The 12,982-nt window shown below is 40.1% G+C and overlaps 1 protein-coding gene across 1 annotated transcript in view; it reads right to left on the bottom strand.

The window, feature by feature from the left end:
* Positions 1-12,982, bottom strand: part of fam171a2a (family with sequence similarity 171 member A2a) — a 45,980-nt gene that overhangs the window by 21,574 nt on the left and 11,424 nt on the right. The window contains exons 2-3 of the mRNA XM_053515161.1: positions 9,207-9,434; positions 3,113-3,205 (exon numbers count right to left, since the gene is read on the bottom strand). Of these exons, the coding sequence (XP_053371136.1) occupies positions 3,113-3,205; positions 9,207-9,434 (321 nt within the window). The remainder of the gene's footprint in view (positions 1-3,112; positions 3,206-9,206; positions 9,435-12,982) is intronic.

Genomic DNA, 12,982 nt, shown 5'->3' with positions numbered 1-12,982 from the left:
ATGCATGGATGTGATAACCTGGGCGACGGCACATTTGCTTAGGGGTTAGCACTGTGGTCTTGCACCTCCAGGGCCCGGGTTTGATTCCCACCTCGGTGGGTTTCCTCGGGGTAGTCCGGTTTCCTCCCACAGTTCAAAGACATACAGATTAGGTTAAGTTGCCTGTAGAGTGTGAATAAGTGTGTGAGTGTGTGTATGTGCGATGGGTTGGCCAGGGTGTACCCTGCCTCATTCCCAAAGTCTCCTGGGATAGGCTTCAGGTCCCCGTATTTCTGTATGGGATACAGCAGTATAGACAATGAGTGAGTGAGTGAGTGAGTGGTGACCTGGTCATTCAGTACATTCAGGTCGTCGGCTGACTTCATTTTGCCACATAATGTTGCTGAGTCATCAAACCACATTACCTTTTCCATTGCTCCAAAGCACAAACAAACCGAAGTCCTTTTTACTCCAGTTAGTCTCAGTAACAAGTGTTTTTTTAGAGACACATAACTGTTTATTCCCAGTCGTGTGAGTTCTGGTCAGATTGTGTGTGTACTGGTAAATATGGCTGTGATTTCTACTGTTTTTTTTTTTTTTTTTACATTGCGACTTTTAATGTGATTTATTGCAGATTTTTACATTTGACAAAGAGATCTTAATACAATTCCAGTAATTTTAATGTTGTCATTTGTTAATATATGTCAATAATTTGACCCTTCTGAAATATACATTTTTTTGTCAATCAAAAATCTGGGGGAATCAATCATACTTACTATAGATGTGCTCCAGCAACATCACTTAACAAGCAAATGTCCAGAAATTTAACCATATCCAAACAGTACTTATTGAGCTTGCTAGTGTTCTGAGATACAGAGAAGCAAATACCGGTCTACCGCATATCAAGATGTATTCAAGGTGCCGTATAATCCTGACAAACACACTCACTTTTTTCCCTTTAGGAAAAAAAAAATTAGGACCATGCCTGTCTTGTGTTATTCCTCTGTCCTGCCTGGAAGTGAGGCTTAATTTCTGTCCCCGGAAAAAAAAAAGCAGCAAACAAAAGGCCTGTGTTCAAGAAATTATCCAGATCCATTACATCGCAATGCTAAGTAGAATTTCTCTTACGGTTACTTTCAAAATGATTTAATTAGCTATTACAAATGTAAAAAGACATTTAAACATTACGAATGGCATCTTTACAGCACTCCCTGACGGGCATTAGTCATTCCCAACCGGCAGACCCTCTTAAAAGAAGAGCGGCGAGCTGTCAGTCAGAATAAAGAGTGAGCACAGTGCTCTCTTTTAAACGAGTGCGTCTATAATCAATGAACAGCAGTCAGTGCAATCAGGCAAAACAGTCTCGATTATTCAGGCCACAGAGCTCCAGCAGCTATTCAGCAGCATATGGATAGAGGCTTGTTAAACAGATACGGATCTGACAAAAAGAGCTGTGTCAGGAGGAAGAGACAGAGGATGAGGTAACTGCAAGAAATATTTCACTTTCTTTGCAAAGTAATGACATCATTTTTGATAATGGGCTTATAACAAGCATTAATCTCATAAATCCAAGCTGTGATTGATAACTCTTATAATACTTAAATTTCAACATAAGAAGTGTATTTTCTGCCCTGCGATGTATTGGCACCCTGTGCAGGGTGTACAGTACCCCATCTCGTGCCCTAAGTGTCCTGGGATAGGCTCCAGGCCCCCCGCGACCCTGAATACAAAATAAAGCGGTATAGAAGATGAGTGAGTGAGTGAGTGAGTGAGTGAGTGAGTGAAATGTATTTTCTTGTTTCCTGCCTCGGGGTCTGTGTGCATGGAGTTTGCATGTCCTCCCCATGCGTGGTGAGTTTCCCAGAGACAAAAGACATGAAGATTAGGTAAGTCTCCTGAGATAGGCTCCTAGACCCCCTCCAACCCTGTATACAGGATTTTCCAAGGCATTACTGACCTCCTGCCTAATAAAAACACCACTGAAAAAAACCCAAGCATTATCGCACACCCATAATTCCCTCCATAACTCCATTCACCAAGCAGCAGCCTAGCCATGGGTTAAAACCATCAAAGCCACTCGGGCTGTTTTATTAGTGCGAAACCCACAGGAAAAAACGCCATTAGTCATTTTTTACACCCCACAACTGCATGCTAACCTATGCGAAACCTGAGGCAGTTTGATAATGAGTGTAAATTTAACAGAACATTCATTGCGCTTACAAGCCTGGAAAGGCTTTCCAGATTGGCTGATTCACACCACCTAATTGCACGCCTCAGTTTTTCCTGCATTCAGCCATGAGCGCTTCTGAAGATATAAGAGCCAAGTGTTCATTGCATCAAAGGGACTCATCAGCGATGCTCACACAGCGGCCGCATAAATTTTTAGAGAGCTCTCTGCTCGCTAATCGACTGGAAACGCTCAGTTCACTGCCTTTGCTGAGAATCTGCGGCACAACACGCCTTAATATTTACAGTGTTATCGTCACTAACCTCTTATTCCAGTAGGGAGACAACTGCTTAGGTGGACATCATTTTCTGTGCAGTACAGTATGTGTTCGCCTGATAAGCTTGTGACATTTGGGAGGCAGCATAGACTACATACTGTAAATGTCGAAGAGTTTGAGAAACTCATTGGAAAAAAAATCATGTGCATCAAAAAAAAAATAATCATCCCTTCCAAAAATGGCCCAAAAATCACCGAACAAAAAATTAAATAGACTTTGATGAGGTTTGTAAAGTGGACTTTGATCTGGGATTTTCTTCCCCCATCAAAAACAGGCAGCAGGGGTAGCTCTGTGGTTTAAGGTGTTGGACTGCTGATCAGCCCGATGCACCAGCCTGCCGCTGGTGAACATTTTACCCCCTCAGTGCTCAGATAAAATCGGACTTCGAGCTGGCAACCCAACCAGGTAAGCAACTGCCACAGAAACGATGGACATATATCCAAGAAGGGTAGAATCCGTCACCCGATGGCACGCAGACGGACCCTATCCCTACCCATCCCCCCCATCAAAAATGAAGCATTTCCACAGACACAAATGCCTTGTTGATGTAAGATTTCAAAGAGAATGGCAGTCCGGAATATTGAAACATCATAAGATAACAACACAACATCAGATAGGGTTTTACTCACCTGGAGAACCAAGTAGGAGCTGCACTACATCATCATAGAGAAGCAATGTAGCTGGTCTTTGGGGAAGCAAGTACAGGCTCACTGAAGCATACACTAGCAGAGACAAGGAACAAATGGTCAATATTATTATTTATATTTTTATTATTATTACTACAACAACGGGCGTTTAAGTCAAACTGGGACTTTGATTGTATAGAATAACACAACACATTGTTATAATCCCCTACTACATTAATAACACAATTATCCCATTGTTTCACTATGGCTTTCACCAGCAAGGTGGAAAGCTTTTCTCAGTATGCTGAAGCCATGATCAGACCTATGAAACGCTGGCCTCCCAGGAACTCCTTTAAAAGCCCAAGCATGTGGAAAAATGTCCTGCCAACAATTAATAAATTGTTGTAGGAAATTGATTAATGTTGCTGAGTTGCTTTGGTAATTTTAAGCAGTTTATTATATATAATGGCATTATCCAAAGCTGAGACGCGGGCGATTGATTCTTTTTACCCCAAAGCAGGCATTTTAGTTTTTCATGCAAATTGACAGGATACAGAGAATAAATACTGATTAGATAAAGCTTAGCTAAAACTCTATCAAAATGCTAGCGTGTCTGTAAAACCTCTGAGTAATCAGAGACAATGGAGCCATACAGGAAACACACTTATCTTTAAAGAGCTTATTGTTTAGCGTTACACAATACACAGGGAAACTCGATCTTACCCCTGAGCTTCTGTACATACAGCGACATGCCATGTTGCTTCACGACACCACTCGGCCATTTATTTCAACAGACCACTGCTTAGATCAGTGATGTCCATTAATGATGGAATTGAATTAAAATCTATATCTGGCCTCGCATTTGCTTGCCTCCATTTTCTTTGATTTAATAAGCTCCAGCTGAGTGTGAACAGCAATGATAATGATCTGCCGCAGCATAATGAGATTTAGTACTTAGAATAGTGATAGAAGCAAGATAAATAAATAAATAATGGAGCAAATCTCATTTCATATAATGGTATTTTTGTATTAATGGTGGATTTCTTAAGAGAAAAAAGTCTGATGAAAATGGTCGATTAGCCATATTAATAAAACCCAAAATATTGAGCTTAATATGCTGTAGGTTCCACTTGTGCTGCCAGGGACTCCGCAAGAGCTCCGCGGGTATGGTGTGGTGTCTGGAACCGGGATGTGAACGCCGGATACTTTAAAGGTTGAGGTTTCATCATGGATCAGGCGTTTTTGTCGTTTACTGGATTTCATGGGTGCTCAATCAGATCCAACATTTGGGGAGTCTGAAGGCCGGATCAACAACTGTGGATTATTTGCATGGTAGACCCCATACGTGGCAGGCTGTGGTGTACTGAGTGTCCTGGTGCCTTTCCATCGTGGCCGGCAATGACTTCTTTTTAGCAATTTGTACTACATTGACTTCTCTGTGGGATTGGACCAGACGGGTTAGCCTTAAACCCGTAAACGCCCCTTGGGTGCCCAAGATCCTCTTACCAGTTTACTGGTACATATATAATTCTTATTAAATTCACCTGTCGGCCGTGTTATTTGTGTGTAATATAAACCTAATGGTACCTAATTTAATAAAATTTAATAAAGCATGTGCTTGGTCAGTAGATTGTAAAAATGAAATGCCTCCAAAAAGTACATTTTAAGCACTTTTTTAATGAGCCTAGTGTTGAATAATTGTGAACTTATGTGGCAGGACATGGGTTATGGAGGCACACACACATACACACTCACATACAAACACACAGGGCACAGATGGTACTATCAGGAGGGCATATGTCATTTTTAATAACATGCTCAGTGGGTACATAGAGACAACAAGATTGTTATATAAATGCAGGAAAGCTGATCTGAGACTGGTTACGTCTGGACTGATATTTTGGAGACAAACTGAGTAAGCTGAGAGTTTTATAGGGACAGGGCACTTGTACAGTAGATGTGCGAAGACAAAGTTTCCTCAAAGACTGCCAGGAAGTGAAAATGGACCCATGACACACAGGGCCTCAATCTGAGGAGGAGAGAGATGCTATTGTTGAAACATGTCTTAAAGCTCTCAGGATCAGATCATGGCTGAACAGTGAGATCTGTGAGCAAAGCCTCGATTCTGAGCGTGACTCACTCCCTGGGTTTGCGTGGCAAGCACAGATTTGCGGCGGCAAACGGCAGGAGAACCTTCCAGACGTCAGGACACTGGGGCATTTCATGACTCCTCCTCTTCCTCTATTATTAATAAAAGGCTGAGAAGGAGGGCAGGTGGCAAACGTCTGAAAAGGCTGCCCTCCAAATAGCTGACTCACAGTCCCATTTTTTGACTTGGAGCAACACTGGCTCTCATTATTCTTCTTACCATGGAAACAGCGGCTTTAACTGCTAAATATTCTTCCAAATGATAATGCACTGTAATAAAGAAACAGCATTGCTATTCAATGAAACAATCAAGCAGACAGACACCAACATGTGGCCTGCAGATGAATAATAAAAAGTCTCCCCTCTAAAAACGGGACTGGCTTTGATTTAATTGTACAGCAAACGTCCCAGTCTTGAATTAACACGTTATGTTCCATTGTGTCTAGATGGATTTAAATACAGTTTGCCAAGTGGTGCAACAGAAGCATTTGGTTGATCATCTGGAGTTTGAATCCCAGTGATGCCTCAATCATTCATGGCTAACAGCTGGTAAGATGTATTGCGTTACTCGTTCTCTTTCTCTTATCATAGCCAAACTATCCAATCATGGGCATGTGAAAGAGGGTAGATAGCTTATATGTAATTCTGTTACACTGACTTGGGAAGCAGCTTGTCTTGTTTATTTCAACCTTCTTTCTTTCTAACTATCCTATGGTAAGGCAATTCGATGGCAATTAGCAGGTGCACGTACAGTACATTGGTACCTCGGCAAACGAATTTAATCCAAAATGCATTTTCCCATAGGAAAAAAAAAATGCAGATGATCCATTCCAGCCACCCAAAAATATTATCAATATTACCAATTTCCAACACTATAATCACGGATTGGATCCTGCTCAATTTCAGTGCTTAAGGTAAAAATTATTTTCAAAATCATATGTCGTGGGGACTGTACAGGGAAAAGGCCAACTGTATTGGCCAGCATGATATAACATTAAAGTTATTAAAATTGTTATGTCTTTTTTAGTTTAATTTTATTTATTTAATCCAAACTGACTGAAGCAGCTGATGATTATGGGACATAAAAATGTGTACTCTTTAAAATCCTTACCCTTATTATATAATTAATTTCCAGTGCAAATGTTAAAATATCTGGTTTATTAATTTTAATATATCAGTGTGTGAACCAATGATATCATGATACATGATACATGATACATGCATAAGACAGTGGAACACAGTCTTAATAATCAATTCTTAGAAGCACAGATGTTCAATTTAAAGATCATTAGACCACAAGAGGGGAATGATGTGCTCAGTTTGAGACACTAAAAGACTTTGCCAGATGTGCATCTATAAGAACTAATAAAAAAACTATAGGAAATCAGAAATAAGCAAGAATACAATGAGAAGAAGGTAGAAAAACATTGGCAATCACTTGCAAAAGAATGTCTTTAAATGAGCAAACACTTTAAGTAGACAATGTGATTTAAAAAAACAAAAACAAGAAGCAAGTGTGCAGGAAGTCAGCTGACTGAGCGTTGTTATGCCTGGGCCGGATTCAAATTGGAAGAGAAGTCTTGGCTCCTGGATTGGCAGTGCATCTGGATGTGCCATACAGACTAAGTATAAAAACAGCCTGAATGTTCTAAGGCAGTGGTTTTCAACTCTTGCCTTGGAGGAGTCTGTGATTTGAATATTTAAGGTGTGGGACTGCATTCCTTGAAAGCTGATTACGTCATAGCATCGCAACTATGGCTGTCCTATTTTGAAGACACCCTCTAATGCGGCCAACAAATGACACAGATTATTTACAGCCCAAAATATTTCAAGACTCTTTGTGACCTGAGGAAGAGGTCAGACTAGACTATGATGCGATCAGGACTAGAGGATATTACATAAATACAAACAAAAAAATTTCACTTTCTAAAAAAGGGTTATCATTGAAACAGCTTGGGAGCAAGTACCAAATCCTTCATAGACCAGACTGTCTCATTTGGTTTAGGGTCTACACACACAGTTCAAATAAATGAAAAGCCGATTTGTTAAATCAGAAGTGCTGGAAGCTGACCAAACACTAAAATGCGTCCTCCAGGACCATAGTTGAGAACCAGACGTCTAAGAGTTGATTTACTCATTGAAAATGTCAAAAGTTACATAGGTGTAGTGTTCAAGTTGGATACTGCTCCATTTTGCGCGTACTAACATCAGCAGATATTTATATAAATAATATATATCGGCATTACTAACCATAAAGTATCATCTAATCGAAGCGAATCATGAGGTTAGACCATTTTTCAGCAATATATTTACAGTAGGTGGGCATCTGTGAGTAGTCTCCATACAGTATATCACAGATGGGACAGAGTAGTAGTCACAGTTCCCCTCGAAAAAATCTTGTTCTTGTGTCCACCTGTGGTCATTAGGTCCATTTCATGCCATCGCTGTCTAACGCGGCACGACTTAAGTGGAAAATAGAGTTGGGAATGTGTGCAATTTTCCCACAGGGAAAACAGCCATAGTGGAAATGCATGTACATAGCAGCCGGGTTACACCAACACCGACTTGTAAGGGTGGCCTGCATTTGTTTTGCTGCAGCTAAAAGTGGAGTGTGTACAGCTAAATGGCCTCCAGCTGGTGGTGTAGACAGCTCTGAAGCCAAGCCTAATTTAGCTGCCTAAGAGGATATGAACACAGCATGGGTGGAATCAGGGCAGGATGGACATGTAGTAATGTTGACAACTCAACATGCCAGTATTCAAACAATGGCATGACATGTTTATATTGCACAGAATATTTACCGTAGGGTTGTTTCAATATACGGTAAAATGCCTTCCTCTATACCTAAATAAGTATTCCTAAATAGCTTTGGGCGATAAATTAAACTCACTTTAGCACCTTAATAAAATTGATATTGATGATATGCTTGGGACATTATTTCTCGATATGGATAAATCAGCCAATCAGTTTGCAGTTTTTGGTATGCACCATTGAATTTTGGTTTGTACAGATCCATTACACAAAGTACACATACCAATTGTAACTCAATTTCGAAATGAGCTCACTAAGAGATGTCATTGTCATTAATGATGCCAGAAAATTTAAAGCTGAGTTCCCCAAACATTTGAATCCAGTGATATACACCCAGAACATTAACAAGATATGATGCTTACACAACTGTCAGTCAAATTCTTCAGGAATAGTTTGAAGAGTATGACCAAGAGTTTAAGTTCTTGAAATTTCCAAGATCTCAATGGCGAATCCGAGCTATTCTGATGGCACAAGGGGGATCTACACACTTTTAGGCTGGTGGTTTTAATGTTAATGTTATGATCGGTATACAGTATAAAACCAAAATGTTGTCTTTCCAATGGAAACCAGTGTGAATAAAAAAAAAAGTGTGGACATCCAGACAGCCATTGAATGGAGTCCATGAGCTTAAACCTAGTGATTAGCAATCAACACAGCAGCTGGTATGGTTCAACAACATTGGAACAAGAGCACCGTTTAACAAGCCCATTTATGTACAAAGCTCAGATTCCATTAACTTGTGTGGGTTGTAGGTCTTAACTGGGAACTTGTAATGTCTAAACAGAAAGACATGGATACAGTAAGAGGTCATTCCAAGTGCATGCAGTACAATGGGTTCCTGAGCTATATTAAATTACACAATAATAAAACCCTGGTTCAGCTTAAGTGCCCCAAGGCCATCACGTGTAGATGATTCATGTAACAGAAGCATGGTTCTTACAGAGGAGCCTCACTGCATCATACTTAAGCTATAACCTGTTTTTAAGGGACTGTTTAGGTCTTTTCCTCACTTGTAAGTGAAATCATTCAGTACTAACAACTTTCTTTTAAATCGTTCTCTGGTTAAGTGATAGATGTTGGTAATGATAAGCTAAATTTGTAACCTGAAAAGAGTTTAACGAGAAGAGATGCCACTTACAGGGGATGCGGTTGGCATGCCAAGGTGCAGAGTTCGTAACAAATCCATGCTTGGAGGCTGAAACAATGACCCATGTTCCTGGGCGGTACATGAAGGTAACTGTGACAATGCCGTCCTCCCCGGTGAGGTCAGATGCCAAGATGGATTGGTTCCCATGCACCTGAACTGTAGCTTCTTTCAGAGGTGAAAGGTCGCTGTTGTCAAAGATCTGGACTTTAATCAATACTTCTGTGGGATGGAGAAAAAAATGGAAAACTATTAGTGCACTAAACATGATATACTGATTATATAACTTAAAATTGCAAAGGGTGTGTCATAGGCTACCGTATGTGCACCACACATGAACAGTATTAGCTGTGTGCTTCTGATATGTATTTCTAACTGCTAAACCACTACTACCAATTCCATCCATCATACCCACCCAGCAATTCAACCATCCACTGATCCACATTCATGCACAACCTTTTAAACAGTAGTCTACAGCTAAGCCACCACTATCCCATGCATTAACCCATTCATCCCCTGTCCACCCATCCCAATATTTGTTCACCCATAAATCAACCCATCAAACTATCCATATATCTTTCAGATACCCATCCATCCATGACCTATCCATCTATGCATGATCTATCTTCCCATGTACTGTATCCATCCATCCATCCATCCATCCATTCAACCACCTATTTATCAGTCCATCTATCCTTCCACCAAGCCACTTACTCATTCACACACTGTCCATTTATCCCCCTTTGTCCAGACCACCAATTCGTTTCAAAGGAGATGACTATTCATCCATGTACCAACATTTACATTTATTCACTTATCACAACCTACTACTAAGCCACAACTACATCTAACCATCCATCCATGCATCCATTTACCTACTCACTGTCCATCCATTCAGTTATCCATCCATCCATCCATCCGATATTACATACTGTACTCTGCCTGTCAATTTGCCTTGCATCAAACAAATTTGTAAGTGATATTGTGAACCACCCCAATAATAATATTATACATATTAACTATCATATTTTTTCCCTTCTAGTACACACATGGTACATATATCTACTATTTACAAATAAAAGGTAATCGTCATAGAATTTAGAAGCAGGTTAACTACCAGAGCATAATAGCAATCATGACATTTCTCAGTAGTGACGCTAATACACATCTCTCTTGCACCTCTCAAACATTTTCTCACTGCACAGAATATTTAAGAATCTGTCTCGAAGGGAACACAGTGTGTTTTTGCTAATCTGAAATTTTCTGAAGGCTTTTAAGTTTAAACAGTCCAAACTGGTGTCCCCGGAGTTGTGAAGCAGCAACAATACCATTCAGAGGTAGGAATATTTTGCCTCCAGGGGGGTAGCCAGATTTAACAGTTCTGCCTCAGAGAGAGACTTACCTAAATCCTCATACTCCCATCTGAATTACCTTTCGAATGGAAACAAAAAACAAGTCTCTACTGAAGTAGCATGCAGAGACACAAGTGCACCGATGTACATTCCCAATCAATAATGCAAATAAAGAAAATGTCAGTTTTTTTGGCAACAGAGTTAATATCGATTCTAAACCCAAAGTGAAAAAAATGAACTTAGCAGACATGCTGCTTGTATAAATCCAAATACAATACTTGTATAAAGAAAATACAAATGGTGCATGATCACTGCTGAAGATTTCGTTACCCCTGGCCATTCTGAAGAAGTTATTGATTTATACAGGCATGGATTTTAGGTCAAAATGCTTTTGTAAAAATAGTCTACAAGCATGTGTTAATACCCTGCACTGTATGATTCCAGAGACAAGGGCATGGTCTTTTTCCCTGTTACAAAAAACACAAATAAATAAATCATCTCTTAAGATCTACTTGTGGGCTTTAGTCAGAATTCTACCATCATACAAGATGATGTGTACACTGATTTTTGTTTTGCTTCCAGAGAAAGAGGAAGGATTTCAGGGGCCTCGGAATGTACCAGTATTCAAAGAATGTTCATTGTAATGCTGTTGTTCACAGCCAGAGTTTCCTGTATATAAATCCACTTCCCATCCCTACAAGAATCACTCACTGTCAGGGTATTCTCAAGAACTTTCTGTTGTCTGATCGGCTCGGTGTATCTCCTGTAATAGTACAAGCATGGTGGGCTGCCATCCCAACAGGACCCCCTGTTTTTTAAAATCTAATATTGTCCTGTAACAGTCAGAAGTTTAATAATGTAATTATTACTGTAATACCAAATAACGGCACTACGCTATTGGTGTGGTGGACTGGATACAGTAGAAGATGCTCAATGACGCTCTGATTACTCATGATGCCGCAACCTCAATGAACTTATTCTCATGAGTAATCAGTGGTGCATGGTACAGTATGATTGGTACATTCTACAGTTCATGTACAAAAAATAAATGGTGCGTCATGACTACACTGCACATGTATTTGTATGGCTCTCCTATTTTATTGAAATGCTTTTAAGCTACAGTAAGTCTTTTAAGTGACAAAAAATGATTTATAATGATATGTTGGTTGGCCACTTCTCTAACCGATCTGTAAAAATTAAGTGAATATTGATCGTTTCCAATCAGCAGCTATTCGATCGGGGCATGCCTATTAAATACTACTCTTACAAGAAAAACAAAACAAAATGAAATCAAAAGATACCAAAGCACACACATTTTCCATCTCATCCCAGCAACACTTTGGTAGTCATTCTTATTTCTGATGCGTCCATTATTCACCTCTTCATCAACCCATTAAAGCATCTACTGTATCCACACACAAGCTACCCATCCCATCATGCATCTATCCTATCTATTTAGCCATCTTTGTCTATCCATCTATGCTAATCTTCTCCCTCACTCATCCACCCATTCATCAGTCCGTCCATCCACCAAGCCACTTATTTAACCATTAAACCACCTACTGACCATCCATCCATTCAGGAAGCCCCTGTCCATTCATTCATCCACCCATCCGTCCATACCGCAACCCACTGTACATCCATTCATCCACCCATCCGTCCAAACAGCAACCCACTGTACATCCATTCATTCACTCAACCATCCATCCATCCACTCCATTCATCCATTTAACAACCCACTGTCCATCCACGCCATCCATCCAGCAATGCACTGTCCATCCACTCATACATCTACCCATCACATGCGCCCATAATCCATCTATCTATCCATCCAATCACCCATTGTCCATCTATCCATCCAACTTATTTTGGATGCTTCCAATCGACTGGTGTGATGTATCAAATCCCCTGAGAAAACTAACAATTAAACTCACTATTATATTAGGATGAAAGAAGCCAGACTTTTTAAATAGTCATAAAAGTTAAACCGATTCAACAGAAAACTTTCCTTTTTATGCCAAACTATCACACAACCTGTTAAGCAATGTCCATCTTAGCTCAAATGTCCTCCAAGTAAGCATGTAATGCATCTGTTACTGTTATTCCTCATGAAGCCTTTTTCTTTCCAGCAAATGTCTCTTCTTTGGGAGAGTCTGGAGGAGTGCATGGAGCAGATAAAACCCCCGACTGCCTTCTCGTGGCATTTTCGCTCCAGCTGGAAGCCATCAGCTCCAGTTCGGCAACACTCACTAATCCAGCTTTCACTAAGGACGTGAACTGCACTCAAGGAAGGGATTTTTGGGACCATCTTTTTACCACATGTGGAAAATAGAGCAGCACCTGGACATGATTTCAAAGAACTAAGCTTCAAATACAAGTCAGCAATTTACTCCAGTAAAAAGAATGATCAGAGTCTTA

The sequence above is a fragment of the Clarias gariepinus genome, chromosome 16 (genome assembly GCF_024256425.1).
Source record: "Clarias gariepinus isolate MV-2021 ecotype Netherlands chromosome 16, CGAR_prim_01v2, whole genome shotgun sequence".
NCBI lineage: Eukaryota > Metazoa > Chordata > Actinopteri > Siluriformes > Clariidae > Clarias > Clarias gariepinus.
Note: the sequence above shows the minus strand (reverse complement) of the source record. Positions and strands in the feature narration are given on the sequence as shown.